Source organism: Cantharellus anzutake, assembly GCF_015039405.1.
Source record: "Cantharellus anzutake strain C23 chromosome Unknown EI90scaffold_3, whole genome shotgun sequence".
NCBI lineage: Eukaryota > Fungi > Basidiomycota > Agaricomycetes > Cantharellales > Hydnaceae > Cantharellus > Cantharellus anzutake.
Genome location: NW_024066953.1, coordinates 2,080,888 through 2,096,652, shown reverse-complemented (window position 1 = coordinate 2,096,652; position 15,765 = coordinate 2,080,888). Strand labels below are relative to the sequence as shown.

The 15,765-nt window shown below is 50.9% G+C and overlaps 3 protein-coding genes across 3 annotated transcripts; 1 reads left to right on the top strand and 2 right to left on the bottom strand.

Annotated features, from left to right (window-relative positions):
* Positions 1–20: 20 nt before the first annotated feature.
* EI90DRAFT_3285375 (uncharacterized protein) lies at positions 21–1,327 on the top strand (the record flags this gene model as incomplete). Its single annotated transcript, XM_039066966.1, has 5 exons — positions 21–62; positions 158–250; positions 406–774; positions 866–949; positions 1,050–1,327. The coding sequence occupies 5 exons, from the start codon at positions 21–23 to the stop codon at positions 1,077–1,079; spliced, it is 618 nt and encodes a 205-aa protein (XP_038922944.1). The 3' UTR covers positions 1,080–1,327.
* EI90DRAFT_3032845 (dolichol-phosphate mannosyltransferase subunit 3) lies at positions 1,101–2,017 on the bottom strand. The gene is made up of 3 exons (XM_039058422.1): positions 1,556–2,017; positions 1,391–1,498; positions 1,101–1,326 (listed from the first exon to the last, which is right to left on the bottom strand). Exons 1-3 carry the CDS (start codon positions 1,679–1,681, stop codon positions 1,273–1,275), a joined length of 288 nt encoding a protein of 95 aa, XP_038922943.1. The 5' UTR covers positions 1,682–2,017; the 3' UTR covers positions 1,101–1,272.
* Positions 2,018–8,324: 6,307 nt separating this feature from the next.
* On the bottom strand, positions 8,325–12,169 carry EI90DRAFT_3116251 (uncharacterized protein; the record flags this gene model as incomplete). The annotated part of the gene is made up of 5 exons (XM_039062874.1): positions 8,325–8,537; positions 8,612–9,468; positions 9,534–11,734; positions 11,806–11,822; positions 11,891–12,169. The coding sequence occupies 5 exons, from the start codon at positions 12,167–12,169 to the stop codon at positions 8,325–8,327; spliced, it is 3,567 nt and encodes a 1,188-aa protein (XP_038922942.1).
* Between the last annotated feature and the right edge of the window lie 3,596 nt (positions 12,170–15,765).

The window sequence follows — 15,765 nt, the reverse complement described above, 5'->3', positions numbered from 1 at the left end:
GGCCTGGAATGGCTTCCGATATGACTGAAGGGATGCTCCTTGAGCTCCTTCCGCAGCTGAAAGTATGTGTATCGTCCGCTTACTGCTATGTTCAATGCAGTCCTAGCCACAATGATCAAGCAAGACTCTCGTCTCCACACCTTCGACTGTTGCTCAGGCACGGGCTATCATCAATTCGCATCCTCAACTGACGTATTCCCTGATAAAAACAATGGTGACGTTGGGGCTTGTCGATCCCAACGTTGTTGCTGTGGGTGTATTTTCATTTTTATTCATGGATCCCCATCTATTTCATGACGAGACACCTTGTTCAATGCGTCCATTACGCTCAATCTCAGTCTGACTTTGATGTTCCTTGGCGTCATTCATCGTGGTCAGGACGCTGAAAAATGCCTCTACTTTTAGCAAAAGTTAGCCGCTTCCCAGCCTGCTGCTCCACCCGCTCCGCCTGCTCCTCAAATGCCAACAGTTCCCTCACAACCAGCGCCCACACAGCCCATCTCTTCCCATCAAAATCCCCCTTCGTCGCATCCATCTGCATCATCCTCTCGACCCGTCCTGCCTCAAGCATCAAACTCTCATGCCCCCTCCATTTTGGACGGTAACCCGACGGTCAAAGTCACGACTGGCTCAAGATTTGCCCCACCCGTGAACGCGATGGGTGGAACACCACCAGTGGCCCCCGCGACTTCCACATCCACGCAAGTCACTCCTGTGCAAAATCAGACGGCAGCCGTGGCAGCCCTTATCAATGCACTTCCTCTCGATCAGCGTGTAAGCTATGATAAGTTCCAGGATTAAAACAGTGCAACTAAGAGTCTTTTACTGTCATATCGTGTTCCACCACCCGACGGGCCAATTCTAGAACACAATCGTCCAGCTCCTTTCACTGACTCCAGAGCAGATCAATGCGATGCCTCCTGAGGGTCGTGCTCGAATACTCGAAATGGTGGGTATTCAGTTTCTTGATTCTATGTTGGTGTCTCTGATTTTGAAACACGATCCTCACGGTGCCCGTGGTGCATCCTCAATGCCATTCTGTTACTCAGAGACGAACCTTCCTTGGTCCCGGAGCTTAGCATCCAATGGACAATTAACCACAGCACGATTTTTGCATTTCGTGTCGGCTGCACCAGGTTGCAAAGGATGGTTGGATTTGGAAGAGCACATAGGTTCCAATCATATGAAGTCGGCGGGACTACTCTCCGGTTCACTACATTCGTGTGTCAACACATAGCCCCAGGAAATGAAGTCAAAGCCAAGAGAGATGGCTCAGTCAACTGAAACGCCTTTTGACCGCAGCTCGTTCTTCGCCAGGCTTATTTCCTGTGCAGCATGCAAATAATGATCAGATCAATCTTGTCATCACACGAATTCCAAGTGTACTGACCCTCATTAGTTCCTCGTACGCGTCGGGGCAATCTTTAAACGTCCATAACCCCCATCCCAACGTGGCGAGAGAGTATGCACCGAAAGACACTAGTAGCCACCAAGGTAGCTGACATACGTAGTCAGTCATGAGCGCATTGGCTTTCAGTCAGTTGAGGAAGCGTACAACGGGGATGAGTTGATGAGCAACTTCCTTGCTAACGAGGGGTAAAGGTATTATAGAAAGACAGGTTAACGCATAGATAAAGGTGAAGATGGTGGCAAGGATAGTAAAACGGTGTGCTCTTGTCATGGTCCTGTTGGACAAGTTTTGGAGGGAGTGGCTGTGTCTTCGCAATTGCGCGACTCCTGCCAAATTCTTCAAACTTGGAGATTTGACCTCTCAACTACATATGCAAGGACGGTGTTTTACGCCATCGCTCGACAAATGGTCTGCTATATCGCCGCCTAGGGAAGCACTGGCTTGACTCAAATGTATTGACAACTGTCTGTTAGCCCCGCAAAATTGTATCTGCCAAAGCCCGAAGTGTAGGCTGAACCCGGGGTAGGCACAAACAGAGCACTCGTGTCATTTTGCTTCTGCTGCTCAAGAAGCCTGTTTCCCGGCACTCTGTCGGGGAACTGAAGAGGATTGCACACCACGGGATTCTTCAATGCGCTCAAAATCTTAGTGCATATTTGAACTCTGCAACTATTTGCTCCCTATTCCAAATTCGCGAACTTCCCACTTAACCCCATAACCACCATTATTCCGACTCAGTCCGCGAAAGAAGATGGACAGGCGAGTCTAGGCCAACTTTCACCCATCTCGCTTTTTTCCGATCACGGAGCCTACGATACCGCTTGGACCCTCGGATTATTGCTTTATGCCCAACAAAACTGCATGTAGCTCTTAAGACCGCGCAATCTCCTATTTAGGGATGCATTTTCCCGGAGGGCTTCAAAGGATGTTCAGAGTCGCAGCCACAATTTACATGACGGCAACATCTCTGGAGGAATATCGATTCCTATGTGGCGAGCAGCTCCTTGCACTACTCACCCGGTACTCCTATCTCCCTGGATATGTGGTGCGGTGATCCACAAATTCAAAAGAAACGGTGATGCGGAAAAATGCCCGTAGGGATTACTCTGCCCAAATTCGGCATTTATCTACCTAAGAAGACGCTTATGGCTATTGCATATGTTTTTAGCCATCATATATAATATGCTGAAATATGTGCTCTTTTGACGGGGCTGCGCACGTCGAGCGAATGGAAGCATTGGTCCAGGATGCACTGCAGCCGGGCCGAGAACTTACAAGGTCATCCGCCCAGCTTTCTTTGCCTCCTTTGCTTCGAGCTTAGGGACCGTAACACATGAGAACCATGATGACTGCGGCGCGCGCATGCTGTGCCACCCGTCGTGCGAGAGGCTGTCCATCCTGTCCAACACCTGCAGAGCCTTCGCCGCCTTAGTGGACCGCCAAAACATGGGGGATTCTTCTGCTCTATATCTGGGAATTATCTCCTAGGGGAGATAACTTTGAACGCTGCATTGGCTTCTAGCAAGCCAGATCCGTCCCCTGGGAACCATGTGCCGCAAGGAAGCTGCCTCTAATGATGTTGTCGGTGCTTCTCCTTGGTCCCTATCTCGGCAACGCAAATGGGCGTGTCCCAAGTTTCTCCATCACCTCGGCACCCAAACCCCACGAAGGATGAAATAGATACGATATTGGTGTATTCGCGGGAATTTCCTCTCTCGAATTTGCTGTAGTGATCTTGACTTGCGCATTTCCTGCTGATATCCTGGCCAGGCATGCCATAAGAAGCTATCCAAGTGCCTCCGCCTATTCAACCCAAGGTTTCCATGAAATGCAGGGTATAACGGAACAAAAAGTGCACAAGTAGGTGTTATTTCTCCCCCAGATCGGTTGCGCACTGCAAAGTGACATCCTAAGCAGGCGTATAAACCTCTAGCTTACTTTTCTATAGTTGGGTACAACGCAGAATACGTTCGACATCTCGTCCTAGCCCCGAACAGTGATTCTGCGTGACAGCCGTCCATGTTATCTATATTATTTTCCAACTTTGAAAAGTATTCTCCATTTGCCTTTGGCGCCTTAATACGAATCCCCCATGAATCAAAACAGGCAAAGAATCTGCGGAGGATTATTTTCTTCCAGACAAGGGGGGCTATTTGCCTTTGTTGCGAGAGACGATGGTTATCAACTTGCAGTTAGAGCCGCTCCCTGGGAATCTTATGTCAGGAGAATCGGTGACGGTGAAGCCGTCAGCGCTGGTTCTCTCCTTCTGGCTTATCTTGCTTATCAGGCCAACATCTACTTGTTCCCCGTTATGACGCAGGCACAAAGAAAGGATACACGCCGTCCTTATCATGACTGAAGCATTGTGCGCGACATCTATCTCGATGTATTTAGAGTCTTAGACTGCCATCCTCCTGATTTAGGTTCTGGCCTCGGCTTTACATCTTAGGGTGATTCGTGTACGTGGCTACGTAACTAGTGGAGTAGCGGCGCCTCCACGCCTTTTTCCTTCCTATAGCGCACAATCTTGAGTGGCTAGACCAGCTCCTGAGTTAGTCAGCTACCTAATGAGCCCTGTCCTTCCCCCCTACTGTATTGTGCGCGGATGAACGCGTGCCTTGCGACGGCGGATATGAGATTCTGTGCAAGTACTCTGGACTCGCTTCTTTGAGGAAATGAACCCTACATTCGGTAGTCCCGTACAATTGCAGTAACACCTATTTGAATATCCTCTGGAAGGTATACATTCACTGGATCCGCCCAGGACTTCAGTGCTCCTATTTTGCTCCCGTTACATCTCCATGCCAGAGACGCCACTAGAGCAACTCCGCCCCGCTAATGGATAATGCATACAAAGTTCGCCCATCTTTTTTTCCACTCCATCTGTCGTCGTTTTTTCAGCTCCTAACCTCTCCAGGCACATGGCCCAGCAAGATCATAATCAGGTCACAGAGACCCTTACCCTGACGAACTTTTCACGTGCCTCATCAGAGGATACATCGCATATGACAACTCGGACGTAGGAGAGTGTACACCGATTGAGACGATCCGCCATTTTCGCTACACGCTGGTACAAAACAAACCTGATTCCGTTTGTGTCACGTACGACTTCACTTGCAGTGTGGCGGCGTGGTGCAATTGGATCCCGTCATCACAGCGAGGATGGTCTGAACATGCAAGATACTGCTGGTGGTCGAAATCGGGTTGTGTAATCCTCGGAGTTTGTGTCTATTCACTTGCGGTCGGTGACATTCTGTGGAGAGCATAGCTAACCAATCGCGAGCTTCATGAGGCTTACCGGCCGGAAGCAACATTGCATGCAATCATCAATTGAAAATAAGTGATCAGATTGATCAAACTCCATCTGTCCTTCGTACGGACGCGTCTCCGGTGCCAGACGCTTCATATCACCGCATCAGTTTCAAAAACATTTTGCGTGGAACGTCGATAGAATGGATTCTTCGAAACTTAATTGAGGGAGGTGGAATACACTTGTACGTATGGCGTGGAGGGATGAGGTAAGGTGTATTTACCGTGGCTAGCGCGCTGAAATCATGATAGTGCTTATATGAACGGGGCGTTTTTTTTTTTTTGCTCGGTATTTCGTCGATGTAATCAAGTCCCACGCGAACGCCTCCACCGTCGACGGTTCGTACGAATTGTTAATATTCTTGGTATGTGGATACCTATGCATGACTCTTGACTGACTTACGATTTAAGGCAGCGCTGTCACATCTTAATAACGCGCGGGCATTTCTCCTATTTTTCCAGCCATACTACCATGATACCTCCACATGGTGCGAGGGCATTCCAAATGGTGCTGCCCCCGTACCAATCAGCGTTGCAAGGGTGCCACATTTGTACGATGTGGCAAGGCCCCCCCCCCATTCCCGGATCTAACCGTCCGGTAGTCGACTTTTCATCCACTGGTTCTTAAATCATATCACCCTCCACCTAAGATCATAGACCTGCGAATCTAGCATCTGCTTTCCGGCAACTCAGCTCAACGACACAGGAAATTTCCCCTCTGCTCCGCGTGTGCAAGGTATACGACGGATCCACGGCGAACCTGCCCGGTTCAGAAATCGTGATCAGCGAGAATGCAATAACCTATCGCTCAGGCCGCAGACACACGCCCATTTCTCCCATGTTCTCTATTCCACCATTCTACAAGTCGTTGGAGATATCCTGTCGAAATCCTACTTATGATTAACGACCACCTATGAGTTGCCAGCTTGTGCGATTGACCGAGCACTCCCTACGCCTTGCTTTATATCCAGCACATGCAGCCGTAGTTGCGCGTACATACAGAGCAAGTATGCGCCAGACGATCCGGACGTTTTCCGAGAACCAGGCAGATCTCAGGTCCATCTGGCAACATCCAAACCTCGTTGCTATCACGGGCACTATGCAACCTCCTATTAACAATTCTTGTGCCGACTTCACAAGGCTATGGTCGTGCTTCCAATGGTTTATCTTGGGTTGCCTGCTTGATTTCACATCCGGTCCTGGGAAATCGTTCGTGCATTTATGATAATGCGTATCCAAAAGTGCAGTGGGGAGGGGGGGGAACGCTTACCCGCAGAACCTCGAAGTAGCAAAGACCGCTGCCCGAAGACCATCGCTGATCGAGCCCGATTCCCGAAAAATCTCCGCCGACATCGGTTGTCTACACTCCGTCTTTATATCACATATCACATACTCATATGAAGGGCTAGGTCAAGCTATTGAAAGGAGTCAACCTCCAGTACAGCTGCCTGACCATTGTTGCTCTACTCAAATGATGATTGCGTGCGGCCACATTCGATTTGAATTTCGAGGACACGGGGCCTTGAGTTCAACTTGAAGGTCCCATATTTGGATAGAGTGCAGTGAGAGAGGCGGTCACTTTTGCATTTGTATTTCCCGTACAAACCACCCGTATAACGGCTTGCAGGCACGCCCAGTCGATCATGAATTCGTGCCTTTTGTACCTCATCACAGGAACCTAACCCTCACGATTCATTTGAAATCTTACTATTCATTCTTGACATGATGGAAAACAGTTTGAAAGGGTTATTCACCCGATGCTAGAAACCATTGTGTACCAGTGGCTTAGAGGTGTCGAACTAGCTTGCCTTCCAGTTCGAGATCTCACGCATGAACAAACCCTCTCGACGTCGGAATATGGAACCAAGCACACCCACCGAAGACCGGCCCTGCATGTCGTCCTCGCAGAATTGCGGAAGCACAGCAGGTCCAATCCCGAAAAGCTTTGGAACGGGCGGGACGCTGAAAGGAAAAGAGAATAGAGCGAAGAAAAAACGTAAGGGATGCATGGAGGGTAAAAAGCTATCTGTAGAAGCTCTACTTATTGCCCTTCGCCCTTCGGTCCCTTGAGCTCCCAAGCTGATGCCCGAAAGCCAGCTGCACCGGGGTTGAATCGCTGATACCAACATCGAAGGGCTGGATTTATATATGAGGACAGAACAGAGCGAGGGTTAATTACAATATTATAGTGATCTGGGTTCCCAAGAACGAATTGCTACCGATTATTTCGCCCGAAACTCAACCCAAGAGAGTGGGGGGGACAGTCAAATTGGAGTGAGAAATTAAAGCAGTCAAAGGGGGGAGGAGGGTCGATGGGTAGATAGGGGGTTGGTTGGGGTGTATTTTCCAGGTATAACATGTCCTTAGTCACGGATGATAGACAATAAGCCAATAAGGTAAAAGCTGAACGAATGAATAGGAACGGTCCTTCCACCCGCCATGTACCCAAAGTCGGACTAGAGCCCAACTCGGGGGCCGGTGCTTGTGATCTGGATGCATCGAGCCCTCCATCCTGTTCCTCTGAGCCAGAATGTTGGCATCAGATGGAGGAGATTCGGTGAGGCGGTGATGCGGTGAACATGAAGAATACGCGGGTGGAGCAGGCTTAGGGGTGTGGGTGTGGGTGTGGGTGTGTGAGATCTGTGCGGCGGGGTCATGAACGGATGTGCAAATCAATATTAGAAGGGTTGGGGGTTGAGCAAACAAATAAATAACGATTGTCCAATAGGTGGCGGGATTAAACACGGAATTCGAACCCAAATAAGGCCGAGTTAAGCGAGACAAGATGACAAGGAACGGACAGGATGGACCGGCTTGAAAGAGGGGCGCGGGTCGGCGGCAGTGGCAATGTTAAATAGCATACGCAATCCATGGGTGGCGGCCCGGAATAGCACCATTCGATGCAACGACATTTTCCAAGAGCAGACTAGCCGGGAATGGAGACGGTCCTTGTAGCGGTTGTGGAGACTGCTGTTGAACTATAATAATTCTGGCCCCGTGCACGATGCAAGCCTGCCCACACGAGGAAAAGAGATAAGCAGATAAGAAAATTGCAAGAAAAAGGCACTACGAATATGGCAAGGCAAACGGGAATAGTCCTGTTTTGTATGTATAGAAGCGGTGTTGTGGCCAAATGAATTACGATGACGGCGATGGTGACAGTGGCGGAATGGAACAATCAGATCGGCCGGAAAACGAACGGATGTATGGATAATGGAGCAAGAGGAAGGAGTTTGGTCAAGAAGGAAAGGACATGCTAGAAACAATAAGAGTGAGCAAATAGTAGAGCGGGAGAAATTTGAGTGTAATAAGAAAGATATAGATGCAGATACAGACGTGAGATATAGAAAAGAGAATGTAGGGGTTCTTGGTAAGATAGATGAGTGTGTTAGTTTGGGGCAAAAAACGAGAGGACGGAGAAGGGGCGGAGGAATGATCCCCAAAAGGTCAAAAAGAAAAAAAAAATTGCTATTTTCACAGGAGTGGAAACGGGGTGATAAGGATGACAATAATCGGATGCACTTGAAGTGCAATATTAGCTGTAGAAGGCGCACACAGGAGGAGAGACGTTCAAAGTTGGAACACAAACACAACAAACCAGGTCTCAGGAGCCCGAAGATGGCTGCTCTAGTGGGACTTCAGGGCCAAGAGCCCCAGCGAGTGACGATCGCGCGGGTACCTTTGGAACCTTATATTGAAGCTGATATGTAGTGGGTGGCACATATCGAGGTTGCATCTGTTGCTGCTGATGGGGCTGCACTGTAGCCGAGCTCGAGGGATATGGATACTCAGACAGAACACTCTCAGGCGTGTCGCCCTATGGAAAAATACCCAGGTAATGGGAGGTATTAGAAACCAAACAAAAGTCAAAGACAGGCAGAGACAACATACGGGAAATCCGGGAGAATAATCTGTGCTCATCCCGAAGCCAGAACCAGGCGTCGATTCGTGCGACACGACGGACGTAGGCGTGTAGGTCAAAGGCTGGGCCGGAGTATCATGAGAATACGCGGTAGAAGTAGCCGGAGAACTATATACATCGTACGACGCGAGGGCAGGATTGGCCCCATGAGGGTAAACGAGCGAAGCGCCATAGAGTGGACCAGGACCATGAACAACAGGAGGCGGAGGTGTGAGATTATAGGGAGAAGATGCGACGATAGCAACATGGGGCGAACCGTATGATCCGTGAGGGAAACTGCCCCCCACACTACTCTCCACACCACTCACAGTGGCTTCGAAAGGGGCATTGGATTGCTGTGGCGGATGGAAAACAGGAAGTGGACGCGCAATAGGTGGATGTTCATACCGGTCCCCAGCAGCAGATTCATCATGGCCAGCGCTTCGTGACCCACCGCTATTTCCGGGCACGTAGTAAGAGCTAATCGACGTCTCCGTAGGATAGCTAGGGTTCTGGCCTAAGGCCGGAACGTATTCGTAGCTGCTCCCATAAGCCGGATACCCATGTCCGGTGTAAGCAGCGGTATGGGCAGAATAAGGAGCGCTCCACACAGGAATAGGAGTCTCGATAGTATATGGTGTGCTAGGAGACCCAGCTTGGGGTGTAAAGTACACGCTAGGCGTCGACGGAGTATTAGTGCTTGCCCCTGGAGAATCATCCTCGTAGTTGAGCCCGGTATTAGTAAGAGGACTAGGGGTGCCTTGAACGCGGCCAGCCATAACAGACGGGGCATCTTCGAGCCGAGGCACAACGAATGGTGGTGAGGGAACTGTTTCGTTGCCTCCAACTGTCTCGGGGGAGAAGTCTCAATCGGCTGTAGGGGCGAGACAGCCGTAACAACGTCTTCTGCACTCCCTTCACCACCTTCGTTCGCAGTCTCAAGTATGGGATGGACAAAGGTGGCAGGACATGAGGCTCGCCTAATATCAGGCGCAAATCCATCAGGGAATGCCCATTGCCGATCAAACTGGCCACTTCCTTGTGCCGACGGAGGGGAACGACCCAAAGCGTTCATTCCCGTACCCGAGGTTGAGGCATGCGACAAGATGAGTGGTGGAGGCCGAGGCATTGGCATTGACTGTACATGGTGCGGAGCACTGTAAGGTCCTTGCTCATGGCCGCCCGATGGCACATCTTCGCATACTTCATGTTCCACCGTGTTCCGCGCGAGGACTCCAATACTTATACTTGTCGCGAGAGATCCAGTCGAGTAGATGCTGGGGGTCGAGCCAAATCTAGATAAGGAGGACTCCACGGACGCCGTTGATGCGTGGCCGCGACGGATGACTGACGAAGCATCTGACGAGTAAACAGATGGGAAAGAAGTGTTTCGATAATCTTGGGGGGTAACGAACTCCTGGAAGGAGGATGAGGGAACGTCCTGCAAAGGAGGCATGCTCGAATCGGTTGCACTTTCCTCTCGAGACACTTCTTCCGCTGTCGGAGCGTTCTCGGGCTCTTCCCCTTTGGCTTTCTCATCCGAGTCGGCCTTGGTGGGTGTCTTGTTGCTTCCAGACCCACTGCCGGGACTGGCAGACCCGGAACTGGACGACGTTCCAAGAGTGTAATGTGGCGAAGGTAATGGTCCAGGAGGCAACGGCCCAATATGGCGAACCGGGGGCCAAAATCCATGGGTATCATGTTCCGAGGGTCCAGGAAACTCTTGCGTCGGGTGATGCTCAAGAACTGGAAGGCTGTGTCTGTAGGAAAGGGGCTGCACCTGAGATGCTGAGGACCTCGGGAGGGTGTTGTAGAATTGCCTGCGGGACGGATTAGATAACGAGGGTGTGAGCAGGTTGGGCGGCGCATCGACAGGTAGATCGAAGACAGACTCAGGATGATCGTGGAGTCGCGCGCGAAATCCTCCCGATCTATGCACGGCCAAGGGATGGGGCATGAACCCAGCCTGCACACTCATACGAGAGGCTGTCCCTGCAATGGATCTAAAGGTGGACCCACTCTCGCTCAGATCACCACTTGCGTCTCCAGTAGATGGTCTAGCTTCATTGTTGCTGGCTGGATCACCTTCCTCTCCTTGGTTTTTGAGCCTGTCCTGTGCAATTGGCAGAATGTCCGTCTGTGCTTCCACAGGAACAGGTGCAGAACCCCTTCGCCGGAATATGTACCCAGAATTCTGTCTAGTGGAATATCTTCCTGACACATCCCCTTCGCCTGATGACGAAGGATCTCCTGAGCCCATTGGAACGAATGACATCGTGGGACGATTGAACCCCACCGTGGACCGCCGACGAGTCAAGGTATGAGTCATAGTGGGTGATGTAGGGGAAAGGGGAAGCCAATGAGACCATATCGAAGACGCCGCAGAGCCAATCGTTAGATTTCGAGGGGAAGGGTATGGCGCACTCCTTTGACGAGAGGAGGATCCCGGTAAACTCTGATGGCGACCAAACATGACGTCTTGTTGGCGACGGAGCGCATGGGGGGAGATGGGATTTGAAGGAATGAAAGGGTTTCGATACGCGGTTGGGCTTGAGCCAGGAGTGAGCGCCTGGGACGCATGACTTGAGGCAGGGAGCTGAGTGAGCTGAGCGGCGGTTAGGCTGAGGAGTTGTAGAGATTGAGCCGGGGACGTCTGATGGCTTTCACTACTTCCAGCAACAGGCACGGTGGTTACAGCGTTGGTGTCAGATATGGGTAGGTTGCCCTCAATTGACACTCCTTTCGCACGAGAAAACTGGATACCCAATGATGAGGATGAAACGTCAGCGCCCTCGCGTAGGGCTTCGGATACGCCGTGTTCCGACGACAAACCAGGATTAAGCGAGGCCGGAGCGGCTTCATGTTCATCCACTTGTTCAGGTACAGTCACTGGATGTAAGGCTATACCGATCTCCTCGGGCTCTGGGGAAGGATCCAGTCGACGGGCTGGCCGCGCAAACTTGGGCGGACCCCGATGGGTAGGATTGGAGGTGGATGGCTCTGTGAATGTCGGGCTCAGAACGAGAGCTCGGTGAGTCAAGTCTTGCGCTGAGCCTGTGCTGGTCGCCGGTTCACGCGTTCTTTTGTGTTCGTTTACTTTAGCTGTGGCTCGTCTGCACAGATGCATACAAGAAGGGTCGATATGACGAAATTGGAAGTACGGCGGAAGACACGTCGCGCTTACCTGTTCTGGAACCACACCTGCAGTTCAAGAAGGGGTTAGAACCATCATACGCATAGTGCCAAACAAAGGATGAACGTGCCTGCACCCGCTTCACATCCATTCCAATCTGACTGGCAATCTCCCTTTTACGCGCGTTGGTTGGTCTCGAATCCTGGACATAGGCTTCGAGTAAAACCTGCAGCTGGGCATCAGTCGTTCGCCGACGGCTCCGAGGACCAGTTGGATTGTAGAACTGGGGGTTCAAACCGGGCCCGATAAGAGGAACGCTATCGGGATATAATGTTGAAGGGAGAGCCACGGTCTGGCAGTCAGTTGTAGGCGACGGGGGATCGCTAGAAGATGAAGGCGCGGCAAACTCATCCATTTCCCCCTCCTTGCCGTCGAACGATACCAAAGGATAGAGGGGAAAAGAGAGAGAGCACTAGGAAAGCGACATAGTTTGGAGGGATGTCATAGGCGGAAGCAAAATTTATTTGAACCATCCCTCGACCCAGTTTGGCTCACGGATCCCTCGGGAACCTGGGAAGATTTCCTTTTCGAAGTCCAGGGCATTTATGCATCCTTGTATTCAGTTGGACTTGTATTTTGATTTTGAAGGTATTTTTCCTCGACGGGGACGGTTTTGAGTTTGGAATTACCAGCGCTTTTGGGTGGCGCTTAACTGTTAAATTGTTAGGATTCGCTCCCGAACATTTCCTCGAGTCCAAATGCGAAAAAAGCTCACTTATTACCCCCGCGGAAATCCAGCTCCGGTGCTTAGTGAGCAATTGTATTGAGCATTCATATCGTATCTTTCAGGGATTTGATGCTCGTTCAAGAGCTTCGCGACTCTGACTCTAGCATAAGGGTGACCGTGAGAGACTGTGGGAATCCAACCGTTCTCTCGCTCTTGTGGAAGCTTACACTGAGGTTCCGAATCTTGGCACCATCAAAAAGTTCCTGGGAGGGGGGAAATGCACAGTCGACTCTAATCTAACAGGGACGTTTTCGAATTTCCAACATTATCAAATACTCGGATAGGTACCATGAAAGGTCAGGCCTGGGAACCGATTCTTGGCCGTATCTGCGGTTTTTTGTTAAATGTTCGAGGCCTGTGACTTATGCAGAGGTTCAACCCTCGAATTCTCAGGCAACTGATCGCGATGCGAGAGCCGCTGCCGAAATCACACCAAGTAGCTTCGGAATGTATTTGGAATTCGACGTCGAAGATGGTCGCTAAATGCGAGAAGATTTTCCAAACTGGTTCAAAGCAACAACTGATGAGATTTGGGATTCACTGTCGGGCCTTCGGTCCATACAATCTCGATCTCCATCACACTGCCAACCCTGCATGGAAGTCCTGGGGCTTCGCCACCAATAAATTTTTGTTTCCCTGCACTGAGCTTGTGCTCAGTCAGGCCGATTGACGCGAACAGACCAGAATACGGGAAGGCGAGCATCGTACTTCGGGGCAGCAAGCAGATATCTCTTCCAAGCTTCCGTTGAACTATCAACATACCCCGGAAGCCGAAGCATGATGGAAGAATCGTGTTCGCTTCCTCACTTCCAAACGCGGGTAGTGCTAACAATAGCCAACCAAAATGGAAACTGTCCCGAAACAGGTGCTCGACCAAAACTGAATGGGAACAGCGGGCACAACCGCTACACGATGATGACGGATACGCACAACGAAAGGGGCGACCCAACCTCAGACAGTCAAGGATTTCCCACCAAAATGGGGCTATCACAGGCGACAGAAACGGTGGCGAAGCGTTACTGCGCGCCACATGGAAATAAATTTATGAGCCCAGAGCAATCGAACAAAGTAGCCTGGAACCCTTCGATACCGTCGACGAAACATAGGCACAGATCATGCAAAGCTCTCTCCATGGATACCCACATTTCGGTTTCTGGACGATGAAACACAACCTTCTCGTGCCAGCAACCAGATTTCGTCCCGAAATGGCAAGTCCCTCCCTTATCGCAGACCGAACGACCAACTGAAGGACTACTTTGCCCTGTGCACCGTCAATGAGCGCGGCATGCGAGACGCCAGAACTACAACAGGGACCGGAAATTAATCATCGAGCCCACCCGCAAAACGCAGAAGCCTCCTGAACCTCCTGAAACCCTTGCCGAACTCCCCATTAGAAACGGCTTCCAATAGCTGTTTGAGTAGGGGGAGGCATAATTCAGCCTTGTTCGAAAGATGTCTGTCGCTGTTTCTTTTGCTACCCTCGAGTGGGAAGTAACCAGCTTCAGCTAGGCGCTCAGACTCGGATGTATGACGCTCCCCTTTGAACTCACTCTGGTTCTTGTCTTCGAATTCAGAAGCGATCCCTCCCCCCGATCAGTATTACACATGCGAGGCCACGTGCCTACACTGTCAGCGACAGGAAGAGCGCGAAGGAAACACCGCCTCTTTCCTGCGGATGCTGCCATAATGAACCGGGCCTTATGGCGGCCTATCAGCAAGTGTTGGCGGAAGGCTTCGCTAATAGGGGGGGGGGACAAAGTTAGGAGGTGGTGGGGCGCTCAAACAAATTTGGATGCAGGAGAGTCGGCAGCTTTCTGACCGCCTCCGAGAATGGCGGCACCGGCCGACATGTGGAGAGGCACACCACTAAGGGTCCCACACACAACCCATCAATGCGCTGAGCATAGCATATATGTAGAGGGAAAGACTTGAAGTCCCACGGAGACCGGCGGAAGCGGTCCAAGTGTACTTCCGGCAGCAAAGACTGGCCAGAATTGAGATGTTTTCGCCCCCAAAAGCGAACGACCAACCAGATCGCCCAAGATGCCGCGGATAACACCGGCGCAGTTGTAGGGACACAGCAATACCGTCAGCACAGCACCCAACCATCTCGACGTACGACATGACGTGCACAGGTTTCAAAATAGCTATTTGTGCACTTGGGCTTCAGCATCAAACATATTCGCGCCAGTTGACCCAATCGGTTCTTGGTTCAGGGATCACGATCGATTTTTTGCGAAGAAATTGATCTCGTTCTGATGTGAACTAGGCGCCCAAGGGCGTTCTCCTACCGTTAGCCATAACTCTCTGTGTGCATGTGCGCACCTTCCAGTTCAACGTACGCGTTCACTCACCAATCGGCTATTATCGCCCGTGCTAATTAATGCTGCATGACGCATGCGCGCTCACCTGCCTACATGCGCGCCACCGCCACCGGTTAGTTTTACCGATCTTCTGCCCGTCATGTTCCACATGCTAACAAGGGTGAGACTCGGGTAATACCCTCCTCCGGTGATTTGGAGAGGGGCTTGCAGCATTTACTATACGTCTTTACCCCTCAAGCTACCACAGCAATCTGGCATGCCCGCTGGTGGATGAGCAATTCTGGATTTTCTTGAACGCGAACAATCTTGTTCTCATTCTTAATTTTCGTGGGACTCTGGACTGTGCGGCGGCATTCCCGGCGCCGGGGGAAGTCCTCTCTTCACATGGATCACACTGCGGGCTGGGGAAATGATCTGCAACGCCATGCACGTCTTTCCCAATAGTCATCTTCAGGAGGGCGGAGGCCGCATTGACGCCCCTTCATAACTGCACCTGGTGTCTCCTTGCTGAACATCGAGCTTTGCGAAGCGCTCCTCATCTCCAATGCTGTCAATTCCAACAAGGTTTGGTCATTCGTACATGTATACATTGCGTACAAATTGTTAGTAAAATAATGATACCCAAAACTGGTCTGATGGGCCTCAATATTGACCACATCTAGATAACGATCATACACACTGGAAACCAGCAGCTTGCAAACTGGCGCACTGGGATACAAGCTGAACGTAACGATCCGTTAGCTGGATGTTTCAGTCTGCGAGGGACTCTTGGTATGCTCGCAGACTCCAGAAAGCTTTTGAAAAGTCGCATGCACTGTGAGCGAGGTGAAATCGATCCTTTGTGGACTAGTACGTTACGGGAGCTTTAATCATATTTCAGGGTTGAACATCTTAATAACG